The sequence below is a fragment of the Phasianus colchicus genome, chromosome 1 (assembly GCF_987193195.1).
Source record: "Phasianus colchicus chromosome 1, bPhaCol1.hap1.1, whole genome shotgun sequence".
Lineage (NCBI taxonomy): Eukaryota > Metazoa > Chordata > Aves > Galliformes > Phasianidae > Phasianus > Phasianus colchicus.
In genome coordinates, this window is record NC_143436.1 from 133,688,584 (window position 1) to 133,705,974 (window position 17,391).

Consider the following 17,391-nt stretch of genomic DNA (forward strand, 5'->3'; position numbering starts at 1 on the left):
GAGAAAAAAAGGTTGTGCTTAGCACAAAACAGCCACTCCTACCACCATTATTTAAACACGAGTGAATATTTGGCAAACAAGGAAGCTGGTTAAACATCTCATAAGTGAGAGTCCTCTCTGAGATCTTTCCATACAGTTTTAAATCAGCATACCAATATCAGCCATTCTCATCCAGTGAGCAGGTTTTAGGGTTATGATAACATCCTTGGTCAAACACCAACGATTTGTAGGTCAGCAGCACCTGGATGCACAATTCAGTCCAAGTACGTGTGTTAAGCATGAATTTACCACTTGCATTAGAGGAGGAGGAATTGCCCTCTCTTGCTTAGGAGGAATTCAAGGACATATTAAACTGAACTAGCTCTGAACACTACACAACAGCAGGTTCTTTAGGTGTGCTCTTTATGTGCACCAAAAGAACCAATTTTGGTAAGATCTGTTTTCCAGTATCTGCCTCATTTATGAGCTGTCCATGGCATACTTTCAACACACAAGAAGTAGCCTTACAGTTCCTGTTTGTGAGTCCCACAAAAGAGAGAGGTTTCTCCCACATGCATTCAGGACCTGCACTGCTTCCTTACAACTTCAGTGCCTCTGGGCACTGCGTGGGTGCAGAAAGTGACAAAGGTCTTGCCTTAATTTTAAAAACATGCCCCAAGTAGTACAAGAAGTATCCTGGTCAACTTGCTTCAAATACAGTTAACTTGAAAAGCAAAAACATAACCAGGAACTTCATGCAAAAAAATATCATCCATCCCATGAGAGGTTCATTATGTACTCTAACTGCTGAGTGAGCTACAGCCATACTGTCGCCACTGATGGCAGTTCAGACAAAGTTTACCCTCCCAGCAACTTTCTACCATATCCATAAAGCCTGCAAAGCACTGTTCCACTGAGAGAATTGTTTTGTGCTTTAAATTAGCAGCAAAGCCTGTATCACGTTGCAGTGCAAACTTATCACGTAGAATGGGAGAAGTGTGCTTGCTAGAGGAAGACATCATAAAGATATCACACTATCCCAGTCTTGTGTTTCTTCTACATGTGGTTCTACATTTTAAGTAGAGTCACCCAGGATCCTGGTTCTTCGACTGAAAAGAATCACCTGATTATTGGCTTTGGGTCGTTGGGGCAAAATTTATTTGGCTACTGCTTGCTCTTACTTTTTAAAAAATATGATTAATATTTTATACGAATGGATTCACTTTGCTGTCCGCAGACTGACAAACACCTTGAAGAAACCAATGTATGCCATGTAAGCATAATGAATAACAAAAGATGATCACAGCACGTGACACATCATTACCTTCCAGTGAACAGGAACAGCAAGTGCTGTATTTGTGTCTAATTGAGCCTCTGAATAATTTATAATGAAAAAGTCATCAATGAATTAAGAGAACATTCTGCAAGGCTTAGGCTTATTAAATAAACAAAACGTTGCAAGCTGGAAAAAAAATATATGGATTCTTATTAAGCAGATATTGTTAGTTTCTCAACTTTTCCCACTGGTATAGAAGTCTCTGAATTAAAACGTGGTACTGAAACCAGCTCAGATCTGCTTCAGGTTTATACAACCCATTCAGCATTTCATTAACTTACACAAGGAAAAGAGAATCTCAAAAACAATGTTCTATGTATAAACTTCTCTTGAAGCAATATCTGAACAACGGGTTTTCTGGATTATAGTTCTACAACCATTATTCATAATTAGTGTATTTCTGATGTCTTGTTAAATCTATTTTTATTGAACAAGTTACCATCTTATTGCTCAGAAGAAAGACCTGGAGGAAGATAAGTGTAGAACTCTTATACTACCATTTAGTATTGATTCTAAGCACTCAGATGGGAAAAAAAAAAAAAAAAAAAAAATGAAGTACAGACAAATAACAGAGCAGTCTCAGCAACCAAAGCTTAAATTATCATCAAGCACTATAGACAATAGCACTCTCTTGACAGTGGATTTTTGTTGATTACTTTAATTAAGATTTTATTATATTCTTTGAATGAGGAGAGCAAGATTTATACACCACGTTATATTAAGAAAAAAAAAAATCAACCACAAAGACAGAATTTCAGATACATACATCTTGGCCAAAGTGAAAGCAAAATTTTTTTGAGGTTCTTCAGGAAGAAAAGAATTACGAATATGAAATTCAACCAGAGAATGAGTGCTGTATTAACCAAAGTTAAAATGCTATTTGCAATGCAATTCAAACATCACTTTCTTGACAGTGTTCTGCACTTCTACACTTTTGCTGCCCATTGAGAAGATCTCTATATGACTCCAGCCCCAAGAACATCACATTTTTAATGATGCTTACAGTTAGAAGGCTGGCCTACCAAGCAACCACCACAGCAGAGATCAGGCTACATAGCACCTGCTGCTTCTCTACTAGTCTCAAATAATACATTAAAAACAAAAAAGCCAAGCCAATATGCCACAGACCTCACCTGCTTCATCCCAAAAGATCCTTCTTGTTCTTTTACACTTAAATAAGACTGCAACTTGGCTGCACTACAACAAATAATACTCTCAGAAGACTTCAGCCTTCTCTTACTGGACCCAAGGCACAACTGAAGATAACATTCTCAGCAGAACAGTCAGAACAAACCATGCAGCAATCTCATTTGATGCAGAGTGTGCATTTTACGATGACTCGATCTTTGAAGGACGCAGATCAAATGGTTATAAAAGAAAAAATACCTAACCTTTTTTCTAGAAGTCGTTGCCACATAAGTTCATTTGCTTTACAGAAAGACAGAGAAAACAGCCCTGACCCTCAGAAAAAACTGATTTTTCCAGGGTTCACATGGAATGCAACAAGATCAAACATTTTCAACTGTGAAAATCTATTACACACAGTAGTTACTTATTTCATGAGATTGCTCATATTATTACAATGGATACATTTCCCATCATGCAGTCAATTTGTTCATATTGTTTTACTTCCTACGCCATGCTCAGACGAACTATTTTACACTTCCTTCAAAGATAGCAAGAAAGAACAATCTTTGGACAATGCTGCTTGGCAGTTTGCCACTGCCAGCACCGAATCATCAGGGAAGACAGAACACTGTGCCAAAAATAACCCTGTCCAGCCTGGTCTATTGGCCATATGTTACATGGGAAAAATAACAAAAAGAAAAAAAGAAAAAAGAACAGCTGTTTTACCAACACCCATTAACCAGGAAAAACAAACAGTCAAAAAGATTATTCAGCCTGGACCGACCCTTTCCTCTAGCAGCAGAATTTGTTTTTCTTCAGTCAGTTTCGTTTATTTTTATTTATTTATTTTTTTTCCCCCCAAACCAGGATCCCTCCAAGTTAATTTTCCTGAATCTAGTGACGGGTGTTAAGATCTCACCAAGGCAACACCTGCTGGTGGACAGGCAGCTTACAGATTGCTAACGCAGGGCAGCAAAGCACACATTTGCCCTACCCATCCTTTAGCCACACAGCCACGTGGAAGACTGTTTAGTTTTGGAGCCCTTTACTTACCTTTCCCATTTTGCCACGCAGTGTACCAGGACAAACTGAGGAAAGTAGTGATGAAAACTAACACGGTGGCCACAGTTCCATTTCGGAGCCTCATCTCATTTCAGCATCACACTTGGTTACGTTCCGTTAGCGATGAGGACCGCTCTTGCTGCAATCAGGTCAGCTCAGGTCCACCAGCAGCAGCCAGGCCAATGCAAAGTGGAGCTCTCACATATCAAAGGTGTCACAAATCAATCCATTCCACACTGCTGTAAACTTTCTTAGACTTCTCATAAATGATACGTCCTTTCTCTTCTATTCCTGTTCAAAGGAAACAAGATGGTAATAGATTAGACCAAAAACACTTACGGGTGTCCCCCGTCTACCAAAATACAGTAAAGAAACAGGTGCACGTTAGTTATTGTGGTTTACATGCATCCCTCTCTCGCTGCATAGGTTTCAGCCCAGAGAACAGCACCTGTTAGAGTTAGTTTGTCCTTTTTCATTAGGAATGCTTGTATCCGGAGGAGTTGTACTTGACATTACTTTGGTAGTGAAAGGACAAACATACGCAAGTCCAAAGCCCCACTCCTGAGCGCTCACTTTAACAAAGCCTCTCTGAAATCAGTGAGCGGAGGCTGCAAATGCAGCGGTGGAACCGCCCCCGGTGATCTGAGAGATCAGAGCTTTAAATAGCATTTACAAACATATATCATTCATCTCTCCCCGCTCAGCGCCAAAGCACTTTATCCAGCCACAATCTTTTTTTTTTTTCCCCCCCTCCCTTCATTTAGCTGCAGCGACAGCACAGGCTGCCGTCACACACGCAGAGACCGTTCAATCCATAACAGCTGGCAACAACCCAAAAAAAGCCCACAACACCACCACAGAGCGCCCGTACCGCTCCTGTCTCCCCACCACCACACCGGCACAAGGACAAAACACAGCAGTCAAACACAGGTCACTTTTACCACAGGTGGAGGGCCTATACCCCAGGACGAGAAAACCCTCAGCTCTCAGCTGCCCAAATGCAGACAGCGCCTAAATGCACAATTCTAACAGGCTGAAACAAAGAACGTAGAAATAAATTAACCAGCGTCCTGCTTTACGCCTTGGGATGGGGAACTGATTTACAGACAGCTCAAGTAACATTTACAGTAGCTCAAGCATTTTATATTCTTTTAAGAGGCTGTCAGATTTTTCCCCCCCACCATAAACTACTTGTGATTGCTGCCCTGCAATAAATAAAGACTTCCTTTGAATTTCCCTCACAAGCAATCTGTCACCCTCTTGTCTGGGTACGTTTAAAAGAGGGAAAAAGACTCTTCATCATGTTGGTACCTGAGGATGCTGGTCATATCTGACCAGCTACCTTTCCCAAACAGCTTGCCAATGGGGACATAACGAATAGGCCTGGTCAGCAAACGAAAGGAAGGAACAATAAAGGTATGAGCTACACACCCTGCATTCAAGCCTTGGCCACAACATGCAGGTTATGAAAAGTGCTTACCTTCTGTGATTACCTCATAATAATAATAATGCTTCGTGCCAGCAACACGCTTTGTTTTGAGGAATTGCATGCACAGGTAGGTCTGTGGCTTTAAACATTAACTTTGAAATCGCATAGTACATACGAGGAAGAGAATACATGCACTTACAGAGGAAGAGGACAAAGCAGCCGGTCATATCCACTAAGAAACAAAGTAATGAGTGGGAATAAAAAGGACTGTGAAAAGCTTTACAATACAGAAACCTGAATTCAACACAATGAAAGATAAAGACAGCTGAGAGACCTATAGAGAGCTAACAGGGAGAGCACGGCATGCCAGGAAGTATCAGCATCACCAGCACCTTGAATAGGAGATGGACATTATCAGAGCTACGGGGGTAGGCAGCAGCAATTAGGTCAAAGATAAAAGCTTGGATGAACTTTAATGGAAAGGAAAGAAAGAAACCACAAAACCCCAAAGATCCACGAGGCCTGTCTGCAGGGATTTAAGGAGTGGGAAGGGTTCCATCGATTCCCAGACCACCACAATAAGTGGCTAGACTGCTGGTAACAACACTGACAATTCGTACTGTAAAGCAGCCCTGAAATACAGATGCCCAAGCTGGCATCTGCCTTCACCACCGTTCTAGCAGCAGTCACATTGCTGAAGCAGCTCAGGTGGGTACAGAGGAGCAGGCTGCAAGCTAGATGGGATCATCCCAGAGAGACAGCTGGTCCAACATGCAGACAGGGGGCAGCCAGGAGAGTAAAAACGCCGTCTGGTAATGGAAAAAAAAAAGAGAAGTGCCTTGCTGGAAAGCCTGGGCATCACTTCTACGTTTGCAGCAATAAAAATCAAGAGGCTGTGATCAGGGCTTCTCGCTGCACAAGTTGAATCCACGAGATGATACAGCCTAAAACAACTGTGAGAAATAATTCCTTGACAGTAATATGATTCCATTCGCTGTAAGTTTGCACAAAACTGTGTCAAATGAATAATGCCCGTGGGTTTGGAGTTGGCTGGGTCTGCTTTCAGCCCTCTCACCCACGGGCTCCAAGAGCTCAGCAGCAGCCCAGCAGCACTCAGACCATCCCTCACACGTTTCGCTTAATCAAGTCATACGTGCCAGAACCACCCCAGCTTTCTGAAACGGATCTCATTAAACCAGCAAAACCCCACACGCACACGAACAATCTGACCCATAGGTGGTCGCTTCAGATTGCCTCAATAATTTGCTGCCCAAACTAAGCTAATTTAAGCGAGGGGCAATCCGCTTGGAGGCGACATTATGACGGGGCACAACCAGATACGTGAAGCCCGTGACACCGGAGCCAGACGATCCGTCGGGTCCCTCCCGACCTAAAGCCGCTCTCCGTTTCCCAGCGCTGCTGTGACTCGAAATCTCTTCCACCGCAGGAGGGGCCCCGCAGGCCACAGGTACCGGACGGACCCGGCACCGCCGAATCGCACCTCAAACAAACTGAGAAGTTCCCACCCGCACCCAGCTGCTCCCGCACTACGCGCGAAGCACGTTTCCAACCGCAGACCGTAAAAAGCCCGAGAGACACCAGTGCCCTGCAGAGGCTCCGCCGTGCCTGGCGGTGCGCGACCGGAGCCGAGCAGCGCCAGACTCGGCAGAGGACGAGAGAGGGTGCCATCCTGAGGGAGCCAGGCATACAGCCGGGATCCGGCCCCGCTCCCTAAACAGGGGGGCACCGACCCGATTCCACCCCTCGTCCTGCTCCGTTTCTCCGCCGCCGGCAGCGGCAGGGTGACCTGGCTCTCCGAGCGGCGAGTCCCGAGCGAGTCGGGCTCTCCTCCGCCGCTGTTTACCCGGCGGACGACAGCACTGGCCGCCGCCAGCTGCGGCTGCGGAGATTGGGAGGGAACGGGGGGGGGGGGGGAGAAAGGGGGATGGAAGAAGAAGGACTGCAAACTCTGCTGCAAGCCACGGGCGAGCACCGAACGGAGAGGAAAGCGCGGCGCTCTCCGAGCAGCGAAGCGCAGCGGGGTGGGGGGGCAGCAGCGCCGCTCCGGACCCCGGCGCGGGGCAGAGCGCGGGGGCGGCACCGGGAGTCGCGAGCGGCAGGTCCGGCTGTACGCAGGTGCACGCGGAGCGGGGAGCACGGCCCCGACCTCCTGCCCTCGGGGAAGCCCGGAATGGGAGGCTGCGGAGAGGAAGGACGCCCGCCCGCCCGCAGACCCGCGAAAGCAGAGCAGGGGACGAACGGAGTGGAAAGGGCGACCTGCGAGGCGAGCGCGGAACCGGCAACCGGCACCCTAGAGCGCGTAAAGGGGGAGAGTGCCGGTCACGGGCAGACCTCACCTGTGCGCTGCTTCCGGCAGGGGGAGCCGCGGGGCGCGGGCGGCAGAGCTGCCACCAGCGACTGCCTCGGCCGGCGCCGGAGCTGCCGCTCCCCTGCTCTCCCCTCGTCAGCGACGCGCCGGGAGCTCCGCCCCGCCCCCGGGCGCGGAAGCCCCGCCCTCTCCGAGAAGCGTCGCTCATTGGCTGCGTCATCTGCCGCTCTCCTCGGCCGTGGGTATAAATGGCTCAGTCTCGCGAGGCTTCACTCAGTGAGTGCGTTGGGGTCAGAGCGGGTTGTGTGTGAGTTGGTGGTTATTAGTTGTTATCGTTTTGTATTGGGCTGCGATTTCTGGAGTTGGGCCGTTATGGTAGGGTCTCAAAAAATTTTACCTGTTTTAATATCTCATTGTTTACAGAATCACAGAATGGCCAGGGTTGGAAGGGACCTCAAGGATCATGAATCTCCAACCCCCCTGCTGCACGCAGGGCCCCCTGCACATTCAACTCCACATTCAATTCTAGACCAGGCTGCCCAGGGCCCCATCCAGTCTGGCCTTGAACACCTCCAGGGATGGGGCATCCACAATCTCTCTGGGCAGCCTGTTCCAGCACCTCACCACTCTCTCTGTAAAGAATTTCCCCCTGGCATCCAACCTAAATTTTTCCTCCCTCAGCTTAAAACTATTTCCCCTTGTTCTGCAGTTATCTACCGTTCCAAAGAGTTGATTCCTCTCCTGTTTGTAGGCTCCCTTTGGGTACTGAAGGGCTGCAACGAGGTGACCCCACAGCCTTCTTTTCTTCAGGCTGAACAGGCCCAGCTCTCTCAGCCTGTCTTCTTAGGGGAGGTTTTTACACCTATATGGAAAATATCCTTAATGGATCTTTCTGTACTTGATGATTTATATACAGAGGCAATGAAAAGGAGACATTTAAAACTCTTCTTAGCTGCTCTATCCAGCTTTTAAAATACCCCCTAAGTATAAACCTTTCATTAACTGTTACAATTGTAGTTTGGCTGATTTTAAAAAAATAAATAAAAAAAGAGGGAAGCAGATTCCAAGAGTCTCAGCTGTTTTGCCCCCTGATCATCTTCGTGGCCCTTCTCTGGACCCTCTCCAACAGCTCTTGTTTACCCTCTTGTATGCTCCTGGAAGAGAACCACTGCCAAGTTTAGTGGTGTCAGAGGTGTACATGGTGACTCCTGGATCAAGCCCTTGGCCTTCTGAGTGAGGATGCGTGTCATAGAACCATTAGAATTGACAGGGACCCTTAAAGGCCATCTAGTCCAACTCTCCTGCAATGAACAGAAACTCCTGCAGATACATCAGGTGCTCAGAGCCCCATCCAGCCTGAGGTGTTTCCAGGGACAGGATGTCCACCACCTCTCTGGGTAACATGTTCATATATACCCCTGAAGGGCAGGTGAGCTCAGCAGGGTATTTCTTTATTTCTTGCACTGCTCATTGGTGCCAAGTGACTGGCCCTTACCTGTGCTGTGTGATGTGCTCAGTGGCTGGTGATGATGGCCGTGAGTTTGTGCTGTGCTAATCAGAGCGTCTGTTGTAGAGCTGCACTCCTTAAAGGGCAGCTTGTTCCTCACACCGACTCAATGGGCCCTCTGTCCTTTGTGCTGCTTGCAAAAGTGGGGCTGTGTCTGTGTTGCTGCAGCACATGTGCTACCCTGCAGGCTGTGTGACAAGCACAGCTGGGAGGTGTGGAAGTGAACCCACTTTCCTCTTGAGAGCTATTACTGCTGGGGTGTGCAAGTAGTGAGGAAAGGTTAGCAGCAGCTCTATTCCATGGTTCATTGCTGAGGGCTGCAGTGTTTCCATTCAGTAAGCAAGCCTTGTTCTTCAGTGGTTCCTTTCATGGGCTCCAGAAGTTGCATCAAGTGATGTGTGTTTGGGTTTGCAAGGTCCCATTAAAGTCAGCACTCTCAGGTCATGGTAGGAAGCTCTCTGCATTGCAAGAGCCATGGGTACTGCTCATGATTAACGGTGCCCAGCCCTTTAGTGCCTCCCCTTTTTTCTTAGTCTTCCACCTGATTGAGACCAAACATCTAGCAAGCATTTCTGCTCTGAGTTAAGGCTCTTGCCTTGGGTGTAGTGATTACAGTTTCCCACCAGAACTTGATGAACCATGCAATAATCCTGTTAGCTATTCTGTCTTAAAAGTGGCATTGGACAAGACTCCATAAATTATTATATTTTAACCAAAGCTTAAACACGTTGCAGTATTCTTTCCCTTTAAGTGATCTGCACAGTAGCCCTCTGTGTTTGTGCTGAGGGGCTGGTGCAACTGCGTGGAAGGGCAGGAGGAGCATATAGGCAGTTTGCAGGATCTTGACAGCTGGCTGCTCTGTGGTGTTATACGCAGAGTGGTGAGAATTTATGATGTAAGTTTGTGCTTCAGTTCCCCTTTTTATGGTTTACACATTTGGTACAATAGCTTTCTAACAAAGGCTGGCACTGCATGTACACAAGTGCACACACATCTACTACAGGCATTTCTATAGGGATCCCAGCAAGCTAAAAACATTAGAGCTGCCATTGTTTGACTTTAATAGATTAGTGTTGCATGGGGATACGAATTTTTGCATTTCTATGCCAGGAAAAAAACAAAATTGATTGGAGACATTTTTGCATGAAAGTGCTTTTGTCAGGAGAGAGAAGTCTGCTGGAGGAAAGAATGTGTTACAAGATCAGTTTAATGGCATTTATTTGAGGAAGGCTATCTTATACTTTCTACTCTTTGCTCTTTCACTGATTGAACGTTTGCACTAGGAGGGCTTACTAACTGGACCTTGACAGTATCCAATTAACTATTAACTTCTGCAAACAATGGAGTGAGTGTTAATGTGGTTATTTTCTCAGTTCATCTGACATCTGCTCCTGGAGTTAGCTTCATAATAAGGAAGGTGGGGTGTAGGAGAGGGGAAAAAAATGAACAGTGCTCTCATCTGACCTACTACAGCAATAATCAAATGCCTCTTGGCATATTCCATTGGTGGATGCATAGAAAAATTGCATGGGAAAGGAAAATCCTGCAGCTGCCAGAAGAAAGATGTCTGGGCTATTTGGCTGACATGCTGAAATGCTGCCTGGTTCTGGTGAAGGTGATGGCTCACTTTTATACCCGAGCAGTATTTAATGCCTGCAGATCTCTGAACTTGTTCTTCCTGCTCAGCTGTTTCATCCTTTACTGTTAAACCAATGGCAGGGTGCATGGGAACAGCATGGATCTGTGCCATGAGAGTTTCAGACTGGACATTACGAACAGCTTCATTCCCATGAGAATGCCTTGACACTGGAACAGGCTTCCTAGAGAGGTGTTTGATGCCCTGTGCCTGTCAGCATTCAAGAGGTGTTTGGATAATGCCCTCAACAGCATGCTTTAACTTCTGTTTGGCCCTGAAGTGGTCAGGAAGTTTGATGGTCCCTTCCAACCAAACTATTCTGTTCTATATTTTGACACTGGAAAGCTTTCATGCTGTGAATTTTTTGTTATTGCCTAAAGGTCAGAGTAAAGACAAATTGGTCATCTCACGTACGCTGCAGTAATTCTTTCTAGCATACCTGGTCATTATGTATTCATAGGGCTGCACTTTTATTAGTATTTATCAAATTTTGAGCTCTTTTTTTATCTAGGCACATTTCCTGAATCATTCAGAAGTATGAAGGCATTGTTATTTCTGCATTTCACACCATTAATACCCTGGCTTTCTCTGGCCATGAGGAAAGATGCACTAAGGTAAAGGTGCTTGACCGCGGGCAGCAGAAGCGTTAACAGTTGCCTGGCTGAGGAATGGCAGTCTGGAAATTGTCTGTGTCTACTGGCTGGTAATTGAATCCTGTCTCAGAGACAGGATTTATTCTCAGTCTAGCACTAACCTTATTTAACAGAGCCAACACCTTCTGACTCTCAGCGCTTCTCCCTTTATCTCACCCCAGTTTTGCCTTTTTCAGCTGTACACCCGTGCGCTTTGCCATATCAACAATAAAAACAAAAAGAAGCTCAGATATACCTGATGAGTAGTGGAGAAGGCTTGGCGGTGATTGCCCACTGCCCCTGCAGCAGGGGCAGCCCCTCTGGGTGACTGGATGCAACAGTGTGAGCGTGACAATACAGAACGGCTTTCCCACCTCACGCTTTTGGTGCTCATACAGATTTAGATCTCATTACATTTTTATAGACATAAACCAAAAGGAATGAGTGCTTTGATGACTGAACTAGTTTGGAAAAAGTGTTTTAATTTTGTAGTATTGTAAACTTGTTTTATACACACAGAGCTGCTAGATGTACTGTTCATCTATAAATGTGCAGCTTGTGTAGTATCTATTGTGATGCTAATGCTCAACAAATAAATGGATGTAGAAAATTACATTAAAATGATGATAGAGACAGATGCTCAGTAGAAAAAAAAAAAAAGCTCTATTTAGTTAACCTTTACTCTGCCGTTTCTGTGACTACACTCTGAAATAATCTTCTCTTACACGCTGTGATGCTGCTGCTCTTCACAGACCTGTCTCACTAAGAAGTCAGATGTAGCAGTGCCCTGTGGAAACATCAGGATTCCTCTCCAGTAGGTAAATTATTTGTCCACCTTTACAATGGGTGAACTGACATGGGAGAGAGCACATAACTTTTCCACATTTTCTTGGGGAGGTGAAACAAAGCTGTGTCTCCAAACTTGTGTTTCTCTTCCCTCATTCCTACAGCATCATTTCACTCACTGTGGTGGTAACATTCTCTAAGCTGCAAATTCTTCTGCTATATGCTTAGAAGTGATGAAAATTTACATTTATTCATCTCCTTCTGAAGGTAGAAGCTTTCAAATGTGTTCTTGCTATTACATAAATATAAACCTGGGAGCCTTGAAGTTCATATTGTGCCCGTATTGCTGACAATAGCTGAGGTCTGACATCTGAGTTAAGAGCAGTCAGATACAGTTAGTCCTGAAGAGAGAGTTCAACTGAGAGGAAATCATATTAAGAATTAAACAATTTGATTGTCAGTTCATTTTCCATGTGCCTGCTTCATGGTATTCTGACTACCACGAGAGAGATTTCTAAAAGACAAAGGAAAAGATTTCTGGAAAATATTTGAGAGCTAGACTTTGTGCATTGGAAATCATCTTTATAAGCAAGACACTGAAAAGATGTCTCCTCTCACTTACCTTGGGGTGAATTGGTGTTTGGCCCACTGATAGAAAGGAAACCACAGCTAAAGGGAAGTCTGAATCAGGCCCTCAGCACGCATGTATGTCTGAAGTTACTCTTTCCTAGCAAAAATCAATACAGGTCCAAGCAGCACTGGGAAAGAATCCAAGACGTCTTTCATAAGCAAAGTGAGGTATTTTAGAAGGGTCTCTCAAAATCTGGTCGATTTTCACATTGTCAGATGAAGCTTTGAGAGAGACTGACTCAGATATAACTCTTGGTTTTATTTTGTGCAGAGTTATTACAAGCTGTAAACATTTTCTAGCTCCACTCACTGCAAGTACACAAATAGCCATTTGAATGATGCACGGTTAAGGCACTTGCATATTCTCCAAAGATGTAGGGATATGTAAAACCTGAGCTAAAATGTGGAAAAACAGTGCAAATCTAAACTTCTGATTGCCAAGAAGCACAGACTAAAACCGTATACTCCAGGCTTCTGACACAGGCTCCCCTGCCAAAGTATGGGCTTGCTACACTTTAGTTTTTTTTTGTTTTCTTTGTCTCATGTCTCTTGTTGCCTGGTCCAACCCCGCTCTTCATCACCAATCCTCCTTCCAACTGGAAGGCCACATTATGCAGGACATGGCTCAAATCACTTTGTTAGAACCAGATGTTAAGAGCCCAAAACCTGGCACCAAACCATTGGCTCAAATCCATCTTGAAGATGTGGAAGACAAAGAACTTTCTCCTGCTCTCACCATTAAAGGATGAGCCTGCATATTTTCTGCTGCTAGAGAAAGTGCAGGACAGGGGATGAAAATGTGAAGTATTTTAGAAGGTCTCCAACAGAAGATGGATGGGATGCTGGTAAACCAGCAGCAAACTGATAGATGGGCTTGTGTACAGGAACAGAGCAGGCTGCCTCTCTATGAGCATGTTAGCTGTGTGACACTCATTCTTGGAACCCCAATTCTCAGAAATAACTGGATGTGGAATCTGATGTTCAATGCAATGTTTGGGTGATCGTTTGTTCTATTGGCAGTCATCAGCTGTAGCCTTGCAACATTCAAGTCAGCATTGCCTCAAAGTATAAAGAGGCACAGCCCTTGCTCTTGGGCTTTCCTTTCCCCCACCACCTTCTGCTCTGATCCCATATGACTCTCCGTGCTTCCCTGACTGCTTTGCCTTCAAAGTCCTATACCAAAAAGCATGAGGAACAACCAGAAAATCTTAAACAAACACCGAAATGACAGGAAGAAAGTGATGAGTGACTTGACAAAGCATGATCCTGTAACTTTCTGAGCCTTATCATATCAGATATGAGTAAGAAGCTCAAATCCTAGACGCGTCCCTAATAATTGGTAAGGTTTTTGTTTTTGTTTCCTGTCTGTTGAACATGAATTTCCTGGTCAGTACTTCTAAAGCCAAGTCCTAAGTGGATTTTAGAGCATTCTGAAATGCTAGCTTTCATTTCAGGGCAAACCTCAGAAGTAAAACAGTTGGTCTTTGGAAGCTCCCAGAGCAAAGGCTTGGGCTCACAGGCATCTGCTGTAGCCACAGTCCAAGAGCTGCTGCCTACTGACCAAGCAGCACAGCCTCTCCCATTGCATGCTGCCCACCAGCTCCCCAATCTCTACAAGGCCCTACAGTGCTCCCCACCAACCTGTCTACACTAAGCTTTACCCCAAGTAATGTGGACAAGGGGACACACATCCTGAGTGGCTGAGATCAGACAGGGGAGGATAAGAGCTATCATTCAAACCCAAAGTGCATGGCAAAGTGCTTTTGTCAGCAGCTGACTTAGAGCAGGGAGAGGGACAGAAAGAATGAGAATGATGTCTTAGATCCTCTTGTTCAAATTACCTGTAGCAAGTATGAGGCACCTCAACTTGCGTCTCCCTGAGACACAGCAAGTGTCAAGGGAAACCTTGTGAGATATAAACTCGGGAGTACTGAAAATAATTATCAAAGCTGCTCTCAACTTAAACAAAGCTGGTGCTCTGCTGCAATGAAAAGATCTCATTCCTTGCCTTATCACAGCAGGAATCTGGGCTATATTAACTCGCTCTGTCTGGCCTTAAAGGCTTTAGTGATGTTTCTTTCATTAGAGTTATTTTTCTGCCAATTTAGAATCCCATTTCTTCCCCACCAAGTGAACCAGTGGATTCCCAGCAGCAGTGGGAAGATAGTGGATGGCAAGGAAAACATAGAAAGGACAGGAGCATTCTTCATGGCATTTAGAAGTAATGAGTGCAATTTCCTGCCTCTGAGGACTTTTTTGAGCAAGGTTTTAAGAGAGAGACAAATGAATCTCAATCAAACAGGAGCTCTATCTGAGTACCTGGAATAACCTGCACCGCTGCAGCACTAGCCGGCAACAGAAATGACAGTAATAGCAGAAGAACTCTGGGACTACCAGGCAGCTCCATCCCCTAGGAAGGACACCAATGACACACGTTTTTAAGTAAAGCGATGGATTCCTTTCTTGCAGATTCAAAAGAAGCTTCAAGTTTCCCATCCCCACCTGCAAACGAGGTGCTCAGCTCTCTCTCTCAATCACATGCAAATTACTCTCCCAGAACACAAAGGAAAAACAGCAGTTTAAGAGCAATCTGTTGATACTGTATTTTATACCAAGAATGTACTTCTCCGAATGACAGCTCCCAGCACAATACAACATGCTGTACAACCGTGTGGGCAGATGCTAATTCCTCCCACCAGACACACACGTAATGAGAGCACATGGGAAGGGGTCAGAACAGGCACCCATTGCAGCCAGACACGCTCCTGGCAGCTGGAGTCCGGTGAGCAATTACCAAACTCTTTCTGAAGTTTGCAACGTGTCAGAGATGACCCATTTGATAACCACCATAGCTGTGTCGTAGCATATTCCACGCCGTGCATATACAAGTGCTTTGTTTCAGAACGGGAGTAACAGCAGTGTGCTGACACAGAGACAGTCCTTTGTGTTTTCGGGTGATTACGCCTTAACCCTCGCTTATAGAATTATGGCATATATGTAGCAGCGTGTTCAAAGGCAGGTTGCAGGATGACTCATCTCACAGTGAACCTTTTTACGGGCAATTAAACCTTAAAATTGTAAGGGGCTGGATTTTGTCCCTGATTGCCAGAGCTGATTGGGGGAAAACACAAGGAGAGAGTGAGTGAAGAGCATCGTGGCAGACTCGGGTAAGCAGGTTGATGGCAAGCAATGGCTTTCATCCCCTTCTGTCCCATGGTGCAAGTTGTGTTTCTTGCCCCTTCCATGTGCATTTAAGAGGGGCTTCCAGCTAAAGGGTCAGCCCAGGACAGGGATGCTCAGGGCTCCTCCAGGGGACACATTCCACCTTCTTTACGCAGAGCATATCAGTAGGCTGGCCCTCAGCCTAACCTCTGTGTTTCTCCTGTTTTATCAAAACCTGTTTATGTTTTTACATTGGAATTATACTTCTGTCTGCCACTCACTGCAGCCCGACAACGCTAATTCAGTGTGCAAACAAGGCCATCATCCAAGTATTGTTTTACATAACCAGAATGCTGGGGTTGTTAGCGTTTGCATAATGTTTAATTATTTAGTCAGAACATAAAACTTGTATCTGTCTCAAAAACATTTTTATGAAATGTCTCAATAATTAAACACCACTATGTTTATTAACAGCAGGGAAGGCTCATAAAATGAATTAGCCAGAAAGAGACAAGTAATGACATCTAGCCACAGTAATCAAAACATGCTGCTCTAAGGTAGGTCCCCGAGCATGGCAAACACCCACAGTAACTCCTACAAGCATCTGAGTACAACACCATTAAAAGCACAGCAGATCAGGCACCATACCTTGGAGAGATCAGGGAGCCAGAATTCGATGGCTTAATTCATTCTTTAGTCAATATGTATTGTTTTGAATGGACTCATTTGACTATACTGAGCCCGTGGAGGTGAGCCCTTTGTCTGTGAGTAACCTTTGGGGTCAGCTGAAGGCCGGTGTGTGACTCAGTGCCAGAAGAGCAGCTTGCTGGTTGTCAGGTCATGTACTTAGGCTGATCAGAACAGTTGCTGTGCCCAACCTCCAAGTTGCTCTCAGCTGCTCAAGGGAAAAGCAGAATTTGGAAGCAGAAATTGTTTCCTTTAAAGGCGTCATCACCTATTAAATTGCGAGGAAGAATCTCGTATGTCCTAGGAGCCATGCACTCTCCTCTAAAATAAAATATTTTTACAAGTGGAACTTTTCATCTTGCATTTAGAGGAAGCATAAAATTCAAAGTTCAATTTATTGAGGCAAGATAGAGATTTATGTTCCCTTTAAATACAACTTTATTCTTTAGTGGTATTTCAATAATGTTACACAGGAAATTAAGCGTGTGTCCTCCGATGCTCTCCCAAGCTCATCTGTTACTTTCTAATGAGGACTCCAAATTGCTCAAACCAATCCCTGAGGCGGGCATATAGTTAAGAGGCTCCTTTTTGTCCATCAATCTGCATAAAAGCAGCCAAAGAAACCACCTCTTCTCCTCCTGAAGCCCAGTCTGCGCACTGCAGCATGGTGCCAGTGGCTGTATGCGAGTAGGGCTGGCTTTTGTGGGCAGAGGCGAGGAGCTACTTGTGCAAAGGGGAAAAGCAAGTGGGAAAGCCATCGTGGGTTTATCACCTTGGATATGCACTGTCTTCCCCCCCCCACATGGCAGCATAAGCCCACACAAGTGAGTTCTGGTGGAGGTTGCAGCCATTTTTCTCAGCCCAGAAGAGCTCTGCGTTCTTTGCTGCTTCACTGAAGTAGGTCAAGGCAAAAGCAGCCTGCCCACATCTCCTCTCCATGATCACAAGGTAAGATAAATTATATCCTCCCTGTAATCGAGGCATCTAAAGAGAAAGTGTGGCATGAAGAGGCAATTCCAAAGCTCAGTGTCTCTCTGGAGAGCAGCTGACTGCATGAACTGCCATCAGAAGTGACTCACAGCTGCTGC

The 17,391-nt window shown here is 45.3% G+C and overlaps 1 protein-coding gene across 1 annotated transcript in view; it reads right to left on the reverse strand.

Annotated features, from left to right (window-relative positions):
• Window positions 1-7,441, reverse strand: part of MGAT4A (alpha-1,3-mannosyl-glycoprotein 4-beta-N-acetylglucosaminyltransferase A) — a 77,967-nt gene extending 70,526 nt beyond the window's left edge. The window contains exons 1-2 of the mRNA XM_031605236.2: window positions 7,292-7,441; window positions 3,497-3,796 (exon numbers count right to left, since the gene is read on the reverse strand). Coding sequence (XP_031461096.2) covers window positions 3,497-3,590 — 94 coding nt within the window. The 5' untranslated portion in view covers window positions 3,591-3,796; window positions 7,292-7,441. The remainder of the gene's footprint in view (window positions 1-3,496; window positions 3,797-7,291) is intronic.
• Window positions 7,442-17,391: the final 9,950 nt, after the last annotated feature.